General features: G+C 42.6%; 1 protein-coding gene across 1 annotated transcript in view; it reads right to left on the bottom strand.

The window, feature by feature from the left end:
* Positions 1-4,117: 4,117 nt before the first annotated feature.
* Positions 4,118-18,063, bottom strand: part of TJP2 (tight junction protein 2) — a 104,319-nt gene continuing 90,373 nt past the window's right edge. Inside the window, exons 16-21 of the mRNA XM_011970198.1 lie at positions 12,828-12,988; positions 11,398-11,610; positions 10,145-10,255; positions 7,987-8,316; positions 6,414-6,499; positions 4,118-5,111 (exon numbers count right to left, since the gene is read on the bottom strand). Of these exons, the coding sequence (XP_011825588.1) occupies positions 4,946-5,111; positions 6,414-6,499; positions 7,987-8,316; positions 10,145-10,255; positions 11,398-11,610; positions 12,828-12,988 (1,067 nt within the window). The 3' untranslated portion in view covers positions 4,118-4,945. The remainder of the gene's footprint in view (positions 5,112-6,413; positions 6,500-7,986; positions 8,317-10,144; positions 10,256-11,397; positions 11,611-12,827; positions 12,989-18,063) is intronic.

Here is an 18,063-nt window from a genome sequence, read left to right as displayed (position 1 = left end):
CTCGCCCAGACTGGAGTGCAATGGTGCAATCTTGGCTTACTGCAACTTCCACCTCCCAGGTTCAAGCGATTCTCCAGCCTCAGCCTCCTGAGTAGCTGGGATTACAGGCAAGCACCATCATGCCTAATTTTTGTATTTTTAGTAGAGATGGGGTTTCGCCACGTTGGCCAGGCTGGTCTTGAACTCCTGACCTCAGGTGATTCAACACCCCCCCCCCCCACCCTTTGGCCTCCCAAAGTGCTGGAACTACAGGCGTGAGTCACCACACCCGGTCTTTTTTTTTTTTTTTGAGATGCAGTCTCGCTCTGCTGCCCAGGGTGGAGTGCAGTGGTGTGATCTCAGCTCACTGCAGCCTCTGCCTCCTGGATTCAAGTGATTCTCCTGCCTCAGCCTCCTGAGCAGCTGGGCTTACAGGTGCTTGCCACCATGCCCAGCTAATTTTTGTATTTTACTTAGTAGAGACAGGGTTTGACCTTGTTGGCCAGGTTGGTCTCGAACTCTTGACCTCAAGTGATCCACCTGCCTCGGCCTCTCAAAGTGGTGGTATTACAGGCATGAGCCACTGCACCCGGCCCCATGATACTTTCTTTCAGTCACGACCTTCTTCCCCAGTTATCCTTCTTAGAGAGACTCAAACTTAGGACAGAGCAACCTGGACTCTAGAAGGCGGAATGGCATCCGAGGACAGTGCAGAAGCAATCAAACCACATTTCACTTCTTATTGCACAAAATAAATGCCAAAGTGCTATAACTGCCTTTGCAGTCACTAGTGTGGGGAATATAAAATGTACCAATTTTATATCTATGTATGTATAAATGAGATTTAAAATAAAAGGCAGGATGGAAATAAGACGTTTTATCTGTCTCTGTATATATACACAAACATATATGCATATTTTTGCCATTCAGCCTTTTGTCTCATTTATTTCACTGAATATTATTTTTAAATGTGAAGTATTTTATTTTTATTGGGGTTTCAATTCTATTATTCAAATTTCATTCGTTTTTGTTTCTTCATTTTTAAGGCTTTTCTTTCTTTTTTTTTTTGAGACAGAGTTTTGCTCTTGTTGCCCAGGCTGGAGTACAATAGTGAGATCTCGGCTCACCGCAACCTCTGCCCCTCGAGTTCAAGCGATTCTCCTGCCTCAGCCTCTTGGATTACAGGCACCCGCTAGCCCGCCCAGCTATTTTTTTGTATTTTTAGTAGAGACGGTGGTTCACCATGTTGGCCAGGCTGGTCTTGAACTCCTAACTTCAGATGATCCACCTGCCTCAGCATCCCAGAATGCTGGGATTACAGGCGTAAGCCACCACACCCAGCCCATTTTTAATGCTTTTCTATTCATTAAAATTAAATTTGCTCATCTTTATTTAAAACAAAATATAGGCTGGGCGCGGTGGCTCTGTAGTTCTGTAGTCTGTAGTTCTAGCACTTTGGGAGGCCGAAGTGTATGGATCGCTTGAGCCCAGGAGTTCAAGACCAGTCTGGGCAACATGGTGAAACCTCTTCTCTACAAAAAATACAAAAACTAGTCAGACATGCTGGCACAAACCTGTAGTCCCAGCTACTTGGGAGGCTGAGGTGAGAGGATTGCTTGAATCCAGGAGATCGAGGCTGCAGTGAGCTGTGACTGCACCACTGCACTTAAGCCTGGGTGAGACTGTGTCTCAAAATATAATAAAATAAAAAATTTATAATATATGTATATCCAGAGTATATATATTGTATAAAACCTATACGTATGTGTAAATATATGTAATTAATTCTTCCTTTTTCTGGTTGATTCATTCACTTATGCTTTAACACTAAACAAAAAGGATGGCTGCAGGGTGGCCTACATGGTAAACGGGATGAGGGATTGTGATGGTTAATTTTTATGCATCAGCTTGGCTGGGCCATGGTGCCCAAATATTTGGTCAAACATTATTCTGGTTGTTTCAGTAAAAGTTTTGTTGCTGTCGTTGTTATTTTAGGAGATTAACACTTAAATTGGTGGACTTTGAGTAAACCAGATTGTCCTCTGAAATGTAAGTAGGCCTCATCCAATCAGTTGAAGGCCTTAACAGAACAAAGACGGACCTCACACTAGCTAGGAGGATTGGACTGTCTCTCTCCCCTGGTTCTCCAGCCTGCTGGTCTACCCTTCAGATTTTAGACTTACCAATCCCCTACAATCCTGTATGACAATTCATTAAAATAAATCTCTCTTTATATGTATATGAAAGCTAGAACTGGCAAAATGACCCCAACTGAAAAGAGGTTCGAAGGGGACAGGGAGGATTGACTGGGAACCTCTCAAAAGACAACTGTAATTGCTTAAATGGACCGTTCCTAACCAACTTTTCTTCCTATGAAGAATTTGTTAGTGTCAAATTACTACTGATGTTAGTGACATCAGTAGCACCTGATGTCATTCTGGAAGACCCATCGCTCATCTATCTCACTGGGCTAGAAGCATAGGCATAATTCTATCACAGATGCAGGTGCCGCCGGGGCCACACTGGCTTCTGGAGAGCTGCAGAATCCTGACAGTGCAGAAACTGAACACAGCTCTCACTCATGGCCCCATCTTCCCTCTACTGCTACTCTTCTCCCTGTTTCTTCATTTGCTTACCATCATTTTTTTTCATTATGCTCCATGTATACTGTAGGCAGCTTTACATCTTTCCAGAACCAAGGAGGGTATGAATAAAAAGGGGTGGCGAAGGTGCCGGGGGTCCATCAGGCATGCTGCTGGACATCCTCAGGAACAGAGGCACTGCCTGCCTCACAAAATTGCTGGAACCAGATGACAACCTAGCTCCTGCCAAAAGCCTCCTCCCCTCCCCACCTACGTTTGCAAAGCGCTCATTCCCGGATTTAAAGAACACAAGCCAACAGTATTATCGTATAGTTAACTAGTACATTTTTCTCCTATTCACAAAAGGTAGCTTTTATTTATGGAATGTGCAAATGTTAGTCAGTGCCCCGAGGAGTGTTCAGAAATTCAAGATACATTAAATGATTTATAAGTGACAGCACCCATACTGGAAGAGACATAAACAAGGACACCTTTATAGTGTAACTCAGTTACCAGTAAGCCAAATTTCTAACTCCACTAAAACACAAGCCTAACTCCTTTGTGTCAATTCATATCATAAAAGATCCTTAATGGAACCAAGACTCTTTTTCTCCTTTTCCAAATTCATTGTTCTTTTTATTAATACAAGCCTAAATTCCTAACCTGTCTTGCTTAAGTTCTAAATTTATTTCAGTACTTCAAGAATTTAAGTGGTGTTTGGGCATGGTGGCTCACGCCTGTAATCCCGGCACTTTGGGAGGCAGAGGTGGGAGGATCGCTAAAGGAGTTCAAGACCAGGACCAGCCTGGGGTCAGCAAAGCAAGAACCTGTCAAAAAAAAAAAAAAGGGAAAGAAAGAAAAGGAGAGAGAGAGGAGGGAGGGAGGGAGGAGAAAAGAAAGGAAAAGAAAAGAAGAAGAGGAAGAGTGGATGTGGGGGTGTAAATTGATGCAACTTTCCTAGGAAGCCATTTGGCAGTAAACATCAAGGGCCTTAAAAATGTTCCTATACTTTTACTCGGTAATTCTACTTCTGAGAACTTGCCTGCAGAAAAATACTGAAATGTTGATCAATGATATACAAAACTGGATTACATACAAAGAGGTGCATTTCATGTATTAAAAAAAAAGGGCAAAAAACTGGAAATAATCCCAACAGCTAACAATAGGAGAATTGTTCACTTATGAAGCAGTCATGGGATACATTGCTCTGTGGTTGTTAATGACGATGTGTGCACCACGCTTTAACTACCTTGTTGCACAGTCGTAACCACCTGAGAACCGTTAGTGATAGAAAGATAAACAGAAAAAATACGAAATAGAACTACAAACACAGTACACCCTCAAGCATCATACACACAGACATCCACAAATACGTAATTGGAGAAAATACACCAAAATTATCTGAGGGATGGGATTATGGGTATAATTTTCTTTTTCACGTTTCCATTTTCCAATGTTCGACAAGGAGTAAGTACTCACTTCTATGATTGGGAACTGAAATAAAAGTTGTATTTAAAATAGAAAGTAGCATACAAATCCACCACAAAGAAAATTATGGATTGCAATGTATTCCTTTTTATTAAATTATAAAACTGTTGTCAATACACGTGCTTTTGGAAATAGTGTTTTCCTCAAGTATCTGCTTTTGTGCAGCACTTGGTTTTAAACAAACAAAAAATTTCAACACCAACTTCTTGGTCTCCAAGCTATTGAGCACTTATAGCCAAACTATCAAGTATAGCTATGATATATACAGTCTGAATTTAGGGAAAATATTACAAAGACAAATGCCTTGAAAAGATGACACAGTGCAGGGAAAGCTACAGCTATTAAGATGGTATAAAAACTTAGTCAAAATGTTTTAGTCCATTATGGCTCTGCCTAAAGCTTCAAAGGAAGAAAATTTAAGACACTTCTCATCCAAGGCACTTTAGAGAGTTGTAATAAAGTACTTCTTTGAATTTAATTTGAGTCCAACAGTATTTTTTATTCCTTTTTCACATTCTGACTCACACTGAAACAGTCCTTGAAGGCAGCTATTAATGAGGAAAAATAGTTATTGCTTCTTAATATACATATTAAAAGTATGCAAACAGAATGCAGATTTTGGTCCACTGAAAGCAAGTAACAGGATCTGACTATGGTGTTCTGCTTAATTCTGAGCAAAAAACCACAGACTCCTCTAACCCAGTCCCACAAACAGAGCCTTCAGTTCTGAATTTGCACCGGCTGTCCCCTGGGTTCTCTACGAGGACACACAAGCTAGAGTACCACCACGTCTCCATGGTGCATTCTATCTGGAGAAGAACCATCCCGGCGGCCTGGCAGGACCGGCTAGTCCGATGCCGTGGCAGGCGGGCCCGGGAGAATCCACGCTCAGACACCTATAATTCTGTGTCCCGGTATCGGGCGGACTGGCCATAGTAACCGCGCTTGGAGTGTTCTGACAGCTGCTGGCGGTACTCCTCTTCCTCGGCGTCACTGCCATAACTTCCTCTGGTATCCTGATAAAGTCTGGAAGGAGCTTTCTGTGGCTCAGGGGGTCTGGAACTAACAAAGAAAGGGTGTTAAAGACATTTCGAGCACATCCATTCCTCCGGCTGCCCAGGGAGGCATGGCTCGGAGCACAGCGGCTGAGCATACTGAGCAGATCACTTACCTCTGAGCCACATTCTACAGAGCAACCAGAGGCATCCCGGGTCCTGCTCCAGGTTCGTAATAAGTCAAATCCAATGCCCACTTGGGCGGTGAGTGAGGAAGCCAGCCAGGTGCCCCTGACCTAAGAATCTCCCTGTTGGACAGGGGGAGCCCTCCTCACCCCTAAGCTCCCTGGCTAGTCTCACCCAGCAGCGAGAGTTCTCTGTCAGTTTCAGTCTGTCATACCCAAGAACTCTTTGTTGTCAGAGGCAACCTGGTTGACTGTGTTACCATTCAACTGGTAAAGAAGAAATTTGCTTCCAGTTTCCTATTGCTGGAAAACTAGACTTCAGCTTCCAGATAGAATGGCCACAAGAGGCCAGGTACAGTGGCTCACACCTGTAATCCCAGCATCTTGGGAAGCCGAGGCGGACGGAGGTCAGGAGTTCGAGACCAGCCCGGCCAACATGGTGAAACCCCGTCTCTATTAAAAATACCAAAATTAGCTGGGTGTGGTGGCACACACCTGTAATCTCAGCTACCTTGGAGGCCGAGGCACAAGCATTGCTTGAACCTGGGAGACGGAGGTTGCAGTGAGCTGAGATTGCACCAGTGCACTTCAGCCTGGGCGACAGTCACTCTGTCTCCAAAAAAAAAGAATGGCCACAAGAAAATGTGACTTTTTTTCTATTCTCGGAAGCAGGAAGCAATCCAGTATAAAACTTCAGCAGGAAGACACTGTGAACATTCCTTCCGTTTGTGTGACATTTACCGAGACTGCTCATTTGCTTGTCACGGTCCCTTCAGACCTCAGGGCAGCACAAGTGGTCTGACTTTGCTGGATGATGCAAAGGAATTAAGAAGCTTGGCTGAGAGGCAACAAACAGCGACAAAACAGGTCTAAGCCCCAGGAATTCTGCTCATGTGCTAACCATGGGCAATGTAACATAACCAGACTCCAATGTGTCAAAAGTACTGGCTTGAAACATCGATGATTACACTTTGTCAGAGTTTTAGCACACAAGCAAACTATGCAGAAGTTTTGACTCTGTAATCTTTACAATTAAATTTGATGGAATGAGTAAGACAAACAGTCATCCTGTGGGAAAAAAATCCTCCTGTTACCCTGAAATTTGGGTAAAGGAAATTCTTTCTTCGAGTCCCAGTCCTTGAGAAGTCCCCGCCTTAGACTTGCGCCTGCTGGGCAGCCCTTACCTCGTGTGTTGGGGCAGGCTGGGGTCTGGCTTGTGTGATTTGATTGGAACTGCGTAGATATCAGGATGCTTCTGGGCAATTTCGATCTGTGGTAATTAAAAAAGAAAAGAACAAGAGCAAAAGAATGAACCACTGGGCACTCTGCATGCTGGTTTCCTGCTGGTCCCACCCTTTCCCCATATCCTACTTATTTTCCCATCCCATTTCAAGAAGAGGAAACACAGAGGCGGCTTCCTCATTTCCACGGTTATGTGCAGTGCACATCAGACAGGAAAACTGTTTAAAAGGAATGGAACTTTGACACATGCTACAACCTGGATGAACCTTGAGGACATCATGCTAAGGGAAATAAGCCAATCACAAAAAGACAAATAGTGTATGATTCTACTTATAGGAGGTTTCTACACTGTCCAAGTCACAGAAACCAGAAAGTAGAGGGGTGGGTGCCAGGGACTGTGGGGAGAGGAGAATGGTGAGTTAGTATTTAATGGGTATGGAGTTTCACGTGGGGAGGATAAAAAAGTTTTGGGGATGGATGGTGGTGATGGCTAACAGCGATGTGAAGGTACTTAATGCTGCTGAACTGAACATTTTAAAATGGTTGAGGCTGGGTGCAGTGACTCATGCCTGTAATCCCAGCACTTTGGGAGGCTGAGGAGGGTGGATTGCTTGAGCCCAGGAGTTAGAGACCAGCCTAGCAACATGACAAAACCTTGTCTTTTCAAAAAATATGAAAAATTAGCGGGGTGCAGTGGCATGTGCCTGTGGTCACGGCTATTCAGGAGGCTGAGGAGGGAGTATCTCCTGAGCCTAAGAGGTTGAGGCTGCCGTGAACTGTGATCGCACTGCTACACTCCAGCCTGGGTGACAGAGGGAGACCCTGTCTCAAACAAAACAAAACAAAAACAAAAACAAAAACAAAAACAAAACAAATAAAAGAAAAAAGTGGTTGAAATGGTAAATTTTATGTTATGTATATTTTACCACAAGGAAAGAAAAATGCTCAGATGTACTGCTGTTGTTGTGCTAGACCTGAAAGAAAACTCCCACATCTACTGGGCAAATATACTCCACAGACCTTTAGTTAAATTCTTCTTTGATGTCTGAAAAGTTCTATGTGCACATGGTAAACCAATTCAAACAGCTCAGAAAGTACAACCTATGGGCCTTTCTGTTTTAGCACCCAAAGTTTGCTTGGTTTCCATGGCACATCTGGGAGCTAATGAAGACATGTTTAAAAGAAAAGAAAAAAAAATCACATTCTAATTAAAACGACTTCTGAGAGGCACCGATTCTCTCCTCACACTTCCTCATTCCAGAACCCTATACAAAGTCCTGTGCATAAAGAGCAGAATCTTCTTCCCCTATATTGTCAAGTTTTCTTCATTGGAAGAACAAGGGACGTGCTGGGAGCTGGCAATCTGAAGTGACACACACAGCCCCTGCCTTGGGTGCCGTGTGTGTGAACAACCCTGTCACATCTGCAGCAGTGGAAAAGGGGCTGTCCGCTGTTATACTGAAATCAGACTTATTTAAAACTCTTATTGAGGATGCGTAGTTTAAAAACAATTACCCTTGCATTCTGTGCTTCTTGGAGTTCCTGCATTCTCTGTAATCTGGCCTTGTGATCCATCTTCTCAAATATTTTGACTTTGCCCAGGACTGATTTGGGAGCATTATCTTGCTCCTCACTGCTCCCTCCCACCTCCTCACCCTCTTGAGGAGGGACGGGAGTGGAGGGCTTCAGTATAGGCCGCCCAAAGGCAGGTTTTGCTGCAACAGGAGGAGGATAACCTTTGGTAGATGCCGCAGGAGTTTCATTACCGGCAACGGCAGAGGGGTTTGACTTATATTCATAGGATTTGGAGAAGTCATAGGATTCTTCTTTGTTCTGGGTTTTGGCCTGCAGAGAGCAATGACACGTTTTTACCTTGGGCTTTTAACTTTATTTTCAAATCTGTATTAGTGATTTAATGCACTCCATTTCCTGATCAGTTTCCAAAGGTGGTCCACAAATGCCATTCTGACAAGGAATGTAATACAGCAGGGTAAACGGCCACTGGCCAGGCTTCCTGAGCCCTACCTCCCTTCCTACATTAGATTATTAGGAATGCCAGGAAGCCAAAAAGGCGCAGGGAAAGTGCTGGGAGGGCTGTGATTGCCGGAGGTAAGATCAGACCTGGAATAATTTTGTTCTAGAAGAGGTTAGCATCTTGGAGAAGATCTCAGAACAATTCAGGCTTTGGGACTGCAAGAGTAGGCTTCTGAGGTCACTGCTGCACCGAGGGTACATGAGCCGGCCCAGGTGAGACCCATGTCCAGCTGAGGAATGAGACTGGGGTGGGGAGCGAGGGGAGCACTGCTTCACGCTAGCAGCCACTTCTCCTTCACACTTCGTCTTGCCCAGCTTGCAAATTTTCGCTGATGTATTTTATGAGGTCACTTATTATTATTACTTAGTACCACATCACATTTACTACTTCTGATGGCTCACACAATCAATTATGGCTTTCTTCTCATCTAAATTATTGAGTTAGGACAGGCGCAGTGGCTCACACCTGTAATCCCAGCACTGTGGGAAGCCAAAGTGGGTGGATTACCTGAGGCCAGGAGTTCAAGACGAGCCTGGCCAACATGTTGAAACCGCGTCTCTACTAAAAATACAAAAATTAGCTGAATGTAGGGGTGCACGCATCTAAGTCCTAGCTACTCGGAAGGCTGAGGCAAGAGAATCACTTGAGCCCAGGAGGTAGAGGTTGCAGTGAGCCAAGACTGCACCACTACACTCCAGCCTGGGCAACAGAGCGAGACTCCATCTCAAAAAATAGTAACAATAAATAATAAATTATTGAGTTAAATAGATTTTATTTGGGTATAAGGAAAAACATAGAGTCATAGCTCTGATTCTGACTGGAGGTAAATAATATTTTGATATAAGCTCTTGTGTCTTTCTGTTCTGGATAATGATTATTAAACAAATAAGCAGCTCTCTTAAAGAGAGGCATTGTAAGCAGTGGTAATGATTATTCTCTTTAGCAAATCACCAGTAAGAATTATCTGGTGCATCTAGGCCGGGAGCGGTGGCTCACGCCTGTAATTCCAGCACTTTGGGAGGCCGAGGTGGGCGGATCACGAGGTCAGGAGATAGAGACCATCCTGGCTAACACGGTGAAACCTGTCTCTTATACACATCTAGATGTGTATAACGGGTGCCTGTAGTCCCAACTACTCAGGAGGCTAAGGTAGAAGAATGGCATGAACCTGGGAGGCGGAGTTTGCAGTGAGCCGAGATCGGGCCACTGCACTCCAGCCTGGGCAACAAAGCGAGACTCCGTCTCAAGAAAAAAAAAAAAAAAAAGAATTATCTGGAGCATCTAAATCAGACTGTGGACAAAAAACTTTAGCTGGACAGCAAAAGAAAAACAGATTCTGCGATTGGTGATTCTAGGTATGCAGTATTTTTTCTTTACAATCTTTTAACAACAAAAAAAATAACACTAACAGCCCTAAAATTATATGTTCTCCTAATATTGCCTTTCCTTCCTTTTTGCCCTTCCCTAATGTGGGGGATTCACCCAACAGGCCAAAAGACAGGCTCTAATAGAGAACACAGTGAGTCAGAACCGTAATTAAACACCATCTCAGTCTGCATGCTCCTCCCTGGCTGTCCAGGAGGTTCCAGAGGCATCTGCTTCCTCTTCCTTCCCATTCTGGGCTTCCCAGCCACGTACCTTGGGCGGCTCTGGCTTGAATGCTGGGGGCGGGCTATTGTCCCTAAGTTGATCGCTGCTAGCAGCCCTCCTCATCTGAGCTCGTGGCTCTGGGCTGGGTTTCCTTATGCTCTACAAGACATAAAGGTTCATTCACAACAAGAATATCCAAGCAGAGAGAATAGAGCACTCGACTGCTTTGGAGGAGTTCTGCAAACTTGAGTAAGTTCAGAAGTTGAGGTCCCGAGCCGGTGCTTCTTTACTGGACAGGCAGACACCATCACCAAATGCTTCAGACACATTTTTAAAAACTGGCTGCATCCAATGTAGAGTCTCTTCCGTTAAAGCACAGTTTTTTAAGAACTCTCCAAAAGTCTAAAATCTCTTGTGTCACTAATATCTATGTCTATAGGCATTTGGGAGTTAATTTATTCTTTACAACTTGTCTAGCATAAACTAATTTGTTGCTGTGGTAATGGTGTATTTTTCTCCCCCTTCAGTTTGTTGTTTTGGGTTTTTTGTGGTTTTTTTAGGGTAGTTCTATTTCATAAAGAAAAAAAATCATTTACTGGAATGAGCTAAGATGCTAGAGAGAAATCCACAGCAATAATTATCCAAATATATGAACAATCCCATCTACAAAGATCATTATTCCAGCATTCTCTGAGGTGCAACTAATAATTGCTAACTTGGCTGTGACTTTACAGTGTCTGTCAATGTGATTTCAAGGATCCCATAAGCTATCTAATCACAGTGGATGCCCAGTACATGTGATCAGATGAAGGTTTGATCATGAACTCAAATAAAAAACTGAAATACAAGAGAGAAGGAAACTGATGGGGAAACACTCAAGAGCTTTGGCAAGATTAGAAAGGTTAAAAGCAGGATGGGGAAGAAAAGCAAGGACATCTAAGAGTACAGAGAGAAACCTAATCAAAGGTTACAAGTACATACAACAATACTGCATGGGAAGGAATGTTCCGCTAGTAATTTGGACAGCCGGCACATAAAGCCATTCTGTTTATCCGTCGCACCTGAGGGCATGGGTATGAGGAGTGCTGGCCCCTCAAGCTCTTCTGAAGTCCACCTGCCTGTCCCACTTTCCCACAGACTCAACCATGCCAGCGTGGACTCAGAGCGAGAGACTCCCTGGAAGTCATCTGCTCCAACCCCTAGGAATGCCTTCCACAGCACCCTGAACACACAGCTGTCCACGAGAGTGCAAGGAAAACACCAGGCTCTCCTGCTCCTGCCCGTGGCCTGCCTCGCCTCACCTCCTCGTGCTGCACCGGCTCCGAGGAGCGGGTGATGGACGACACCAGCGGCTCCTCGGCTGGCTCATCCAGCTCATTGTCAGTGTAGGCGCCTCCTTCGCCGTCCGTGTCTTCAAAGTCACTGATGAGGCGGCTGTCGCAACTCAGATAGTCCGCGCCCATGGCGGTTAAGTAGGACATGCGGTCTTCAGGGTCATCATCCATCCCTTCCATCTAGAGGAATTTGTGTCGGAGGGTCAGTGGGGTCTGACGTGGCTCCTGGGAGTAGGGACTCAAGAAAATTCCCAAGGACACAGCCAAGCGACTGAAACCTTGATGTGCTCGCCAGGGAAGGCATCTTTTATTTTTCTCCCTGAAATCACTTGGCTTTGGTACAATGTTGATATTATGGACATTTTTGTGCAGGAACTCAAATTAGGGGCCCTACAGCCTATCTGTGCTACCATCCATCCTACATACCGCAGCTAAGCCACACTGCCTCAGACTGTCTTGCTTTTCTTCTGAATCCAGCTCCTCCACAGCCTGTTCTCCTGGTACCATTCTCCTAGTAATATCAACACATGCACACTGCCTTGTGCTACACTCACATCCATGCCTCTACAAGATTCTCAGACCCTCAAAGGCAGAAGGTATGTCCTGTTCAACTTGTCCTCCCCAGGGAAGCTTGCATAGAGCCTTCCAAGCTGGAAGCACGCCATAGATGCCAGATACTTTGACTAAACATCTAGTTCTCAAAGAGCAAGACTTAGTCAATTCTGCAACAAAATCAGTCACTGTAAAGTCTCACAAAACTACTCAGTTCAGCTGGTGTACAGGATACTAGCACCAAAAGCTTCTAGAATAAAAGGGGCCACAGAATCTCCCTCTTTCCTCCCTGAAGCGCAGCCGTGTGTGAGCTATCTCCACCAGGGAGAAGCGATCCAATTCTGGAGGCCTAGACAAATTCCCTAACACTCTCATATCACCCATTCAAACTCTCAGAACGATGGCACATTCTCAACCAACCTTTTTGTCTAAGTAATTCCGACTCCATTAGCTTTTCTTCTTTTTATTAATGTTTAGCCGTATTCTCCAAGTTGCTTGACCTCACCTCTCATCTGCACTCTAAGTTTCCCACGTCCTTAGTAAGCTGTGGAGCTCAGCATGAGATCTTGTAAGCTCTGATTAGTGTACTTGGAATATAACACTAGTTACTACGTTAAAAGTAAAAGGGAAGTGAATGTAGGGCTGCACACGTCACATTCTGCTCTTCTTTTAAAAGTCCCTTCATTTTTATTAGTTGATCAGAGAATTTATGAAATTTCAAACTTGATTAGCACACATGTGAGCATCACTTCAAATGGGCGTGGCTTGACTACATTCACTGCCCTCTTCAGGAAAGTTTCAGAACAGGGACTCTCACCTCATAGCAGCATATCCATGCCACATACCTTTCCTTCAGAGACCCAAACCGCTTCTCCTTGCTGATGCTGAATAGTGTCCTTTAAGCTGCCGAACCAGCTATCATTGGCTGAATTTAGGTTGATTGTAGCTATAGAAATATAAACAAAAAGGTCTGCATTAATTTCCAGAGCCATGTTTGTTAAGGATGCTATTTGACATAACTTATACTCATTTCTGTGATATTTGAATTAAGACTTTGGTAGACGCAAGAAAATGTTGGCATATCTTTGAATACTAAACTCCTTTTAATGAATGCAATTAAAACTATTAACCATGTAGCTGTCTGAGTTCACATTATAGGATGTGATAAAGCTAAAAATAGATTTTTAGAATGTTTATTTTCAGAAAAGCTAACTTTAAGAAATGTTTTTAAAAAGTGTTTTCGACTGGGTGTGGTGGCTCACGCCTGTAATCTCAGCACTTTGGGAAACTGAGGCGGGCAAATCGCCTGAGGTCGGGAGTTCAAGACCATTCCTGCCACATGGTGAAACCCTATCTCTACAAAAATACAAAAATTAGCCGGGCGTGATGGCAGGTGCCTGTAATCCCAGCAACTAGGGAGGCTGAGGCAGGAGAATCCCTTGAACTCTGGAGGCGGAGGTTGCAGTGAGCCAGTATCATGCCACTGCACTCCAGCCTGGGTGACAGGGCAAGAATCTGTCTCAAAAAAAAAAAAAGCCAAGAACAAAAAATGTGTGTTTTCAGGAACAAAGATACATCTAAAACAAATATACGCAAGCTGTCATGGCTCATGCCTGTAATCCCAGCACTTTGGGAGGCATAGGTGAGTGGATAACTTGAGGCCAGGAGTTTGAGATCAGCCTGACCAACCCAGTCTCTACTAAAAATACCAAAATTAGCTGAGTGTGGTGACGCACACCTGTGGTTCCAGCTACTCAGGAGACTGAGGCACAAGAACTGCTTAAACCCAGGAGGTGCAGGCTGCATTGAGCCGAGATCGCACCATTGCACTCCAGCCTGGGTGACCGAGCAAGATTCTAAAGATCATTTACATAGACAGGTATATCACAAATAAGAAAAATATACACTAATATACTGTTGGCTACCTCCAATAAAATACTAAAAGTAACACTTAAACATAAAGTTGTCCCTTGGTATCTGTAGAGGATTGGTTCCAGGACACCCTCCACCTGGATACCAAAATCCACAGATGCTCAAGTCCCTGATACAAAATGACATAGTATTTGCATACGCCTTATGTACATCCTCTTATATATTTTAAATCATCTCTGGATTCCTTGTAATTCCTAATACAACGTAAATGCTACACAAATCGTTGTTATACTATATTGTTTAGGGAATAATGACAAGAAAAAAAACCTGCACATGTTTAGATGTAACCATCCATTTTATCCCTCAAATATTTCCTATACGTGGTTAGTTGAACTCATGGATGTGGAAACTACAGATATGGAGAGCTGACTGTATATCATTTTGATAGACTTACACATTTTAGAATATACATATGGATTAAACAAACTCAACCAGTTTTTTCTACTCAGAACAAAGTATATCTTACATAATAGCACTTACTATGCATTAATCAGTTACTTTCCAAGTACCTTACCTGAATTAGGTCATTTCATGATTACACAAACTTTGCAAGGTAGGTATTGCTATGATGCCCGTCTTATGGATGAGAAACCAAGACAGAGTAGTGAAATTAACTAGCCCAAGGCCGCACACCAAGCAAGTGTGAAGCCTGGATGCAAGCTCAGAAGATTGCTTTCAAAGCCTATGGCCTCAGTCACTACACTACATGGCCCATCTAAAACAGAAATTTACAGCACAGATATAAAATACCAACAAAGTACAACATATGCCATTTCTTCAGCAATATGTATTATGGACCTAATGGAGATAAACGAGACAAGCAAGTTGGGTAAATTGTACCCCTAAAATTATCAGACTGCAGGTAAATCAGGATTTCTTTTAAACTACATTGCCATGGCCTCTGTAATGTATTATCACTTCTAAAGCCAAAAATAACCATTAAGCAAATTTTGTGAGCAAGGATGCTTCAGGTTTTCCTCCAAGTAACATAGCTTTCTTCTGTTTAAGAAGTTCTAACAGTGACCTTGGAAAATCCTGAATGAGCTTACAATTTCCTTGGTTATTAATTATTTACAACATTGAAATACACTGATCCATTGGACAACCCGAAGAAAATGAACTTTGGTTCCATGGACTTCTATATTCCTATTATGGTACTCTGCAAAGATTACTGTGTTTTTCTCACAGCTAAAATATTATACTTAAAAATAGAAGTGAGATTTTGTACGCCAGAGACAAAATGAGGGATTTACACTAAATATATACAAAATGTTAAACAGTCTTTTAAAGCTTTATGTTGTAGCTGTCTAAGTATGGTCTGTATTCATCATAAAGAAAACTTAAAAGGGCCATTTGTGAGATGCAGGAAATATGTTCTTGCCCCTTGATAAAATAAAGAATACCACAAAACCTCTTATTGAATTCACATTAACAGTCAAGTTTATGAATAAAAATTGAGAGCTTCACAGTAGCTAACTTCCTAAGCTGCATGTAAAGGTAACATCCAACTCATGCTTTGACCCCTTTTTAACAGGCAAGTGCACAGACATGAGGCTTCCTTCCCTTGACTCTGCTGAATTAAGTATCTTTGGCTTATTATTGGATTATCTCATTCTGCTTCTCAGATTCTTTGCCTTAGAGCAATACTAGTTAATTATCTGTTGCTCCCAACCTCTGGGCTATGCCTATAACCCCTTGGATAGACTTAATCTATCTTTTGAGCTCAAGAAAGTGAAATACTGAAAGGATGCTCACTCAGCCACTGCCTTAGTTGGGAGTACTGAGGTTCTGAGTGCATGTGTGTCCAGCCCTGACATGTATGGTCAGTGCTACTTCCCCCTCCCCAGCCAATGAGGTTTGGAAGTACCAAGAACAACAGCAAAAGGTAATATCTAAGACTAGAGGGTTTAGGAAAAGGGAGAAATGGGGAATGCCTGCTAATGGGTATGGGGTGTCTTTGGGGATGATAAAAATGTTCTAAGATTGATTGATTGATTGTGATGACAGCTGTACAACTCTGAACATACTAAAACCCACTGAATTGCATCCTTTTTTTTTTTTTTTTTTTTTTTTTTGAGACAGGATCTCATTGTCGCCCAGGTTGGAGTGCTATAGTGCAATCTCGGCTCACTGCAACCTCCAGCTCCTGGGCTCAAGTGATCCTCCCAGCTCAGCCTCCCGAGTAGCTGGGACTACAGGTACCCACCACCACGCCCAGCTAATTTTTGTATTTTTAGTAGAGACAGGGTTTCATCATGTTGCCCAGGCTGGTCTCAAACTCCTGAGCTCAAGTGACCTGCCCACCTTGGCCTCCCAATGTGCTGGGATTACAGGTGTGAGCCACCGTGACCAGCCGAATTGTATACTTTCAATGGGTAAATTATATGGTATGTAAGTCAAATCTCAATAAAACTTTTCATGTGCCTGGGTTAACAGTGGCACACTAGACACCCCTCTAAATGGGCAACCAACAGCAAAGGTATCCGGCTAGGGGGCCCAGCATCTTCCTTCTGTTTTCTGTGGTCAACCAGGTAGTCTATAATCCTTTGAGAAATCAGGAATTAAAATTCTACAATTTAGTATAAAAGGGTAGCCCCATTTAGGTCTCTAAATCCATAATTCAACTTAAATGATCTTCAAACCATGAACTGAATGCTTTGAAGGCTCCAAGAAAACATGTAATTCAAAGATTGTTTTTTTAAAAAAAAAAATTTTGTGATATGCAAATGTATTTTATAACAAATTTTTAAAAATTGGTAGTTGGGGAGGCAAGCCTAACGCTTAACTTATTATGACAAATCAACTTGCTTTTGGGCAAATCTCAGAATAAAGCTTCTCCTGTTTAACTGAGAAGTACTGTAAGTACTATAGGCCTTCAGCCTAGTTCTTCCTCTACAATGCACTGTTTCCCTTCCTGATTTCCTACATCCTCACATGAACCCCAAATTTAACTCTCTGAGGGAAGACCCTAGCCATTCAGTGTACTCAGACAAAAGCAGGGGGGAAAATAAAGTGTGGGTAGTTTTAACTTCATTTGTAATCACTTCAGCCTCAGTTTTTTAATCTGTTAAAAGGAAGGGCTACATTACGCGACCCCTTTTGGGATTAGAATATGTCTGTGCTGTAACATATGTACAATATTGGACAGTTATGGACACCATAGTTTAGTCTGGGCTCAGCCATACACCAGAATTGTGACTATGCCAAAGTGCTGGCCTTTCTTATGGCCTAATAAGACAGCACACATGGAAGGCTGTACCACTCTTCACTATATTACTAATATGTTACTATATTATTGTATAGTAATAATAATACTAGTAAAAAGGACAGAAAAGATCTTGATAAACATACCAAGAGTATGAGTACTTAAGACTACATTCACAGAAATCTAGTTTATGATGGACCACTTCCTCCTCTGCATTTGGTTAAACTATCTCTCATTTGGCCACAGTGGTAAGTAGTGCATCTCTCTTTAACAAGAAAAACCAAGTTACACTAAAACAAGCATCTAATGTGAACACAATCATTCACTCCCATTCTCTCCAGTATCAGAGATATGCTAAAAATGACATGGGTGGATGATGATGGGCAATGAACTCAATAAGCTATCCTCATCCTGAGGGTATCATATCCTTGCAGTCTCCTCATGTTGCCCCCACAAAATAATGCCCCGCATGACCACAAAACTTATGTAACCCTTTAAAACTCTTAATAATCCCATATGCACAGAATTCATCATTTATATAGATAGTGAATATTTTGTTACTAAAATATGTCACGTTATTAGACCATTTTACTTTCATGAGTAATAGCAATGGGTCTTTGTTTCATGGACTTAAAAATATATTCTATTAGGTAAATCTTTAAACATGTACAAAAGTACAGATAGCAGTTTAACGAACTCCCATGTACATATCAACCAATTCAACAACTAACAGCTACCAAGTCTCGGCCAGTCTTGTCCTGTCTATAATCCCATTTACTCTCTTCACTCTAGACTATTTAGGCAAATTCCCAACATTATATTAGGTCAACCATAAATATTTTATTTAGTATGCATTCCTAAAAGAACTTTGTTTAAAAAAGATCACAATATTATTATTACACCTAACAAAGAGGAGTAATAAATCTTTAAATCATCCAATACTC

Source organism: Mandrillus leucophaeus, unplaced genomic scaffold (assembly GCF_000951045.1).
Source record: "Mandrillus leucophaeus isolate KB7577 unplaced genomic scaffold, Mleu.le_1.0 Scaffold93, whole genome shotgun sequence".
In the NCBI taxonomy this organism is placed as follows: domain Eukaryota; kingdom Metazoa; phylum Chordata; class Mammalia; order Primates; family Cercopithecidae; genus Mandrillus; species Mandrillus leucophaeus.
Note: the sequence above shows the minus strand (reverse complement) of the source record. Positions and strands in the feature narration are given on the sequence as shown.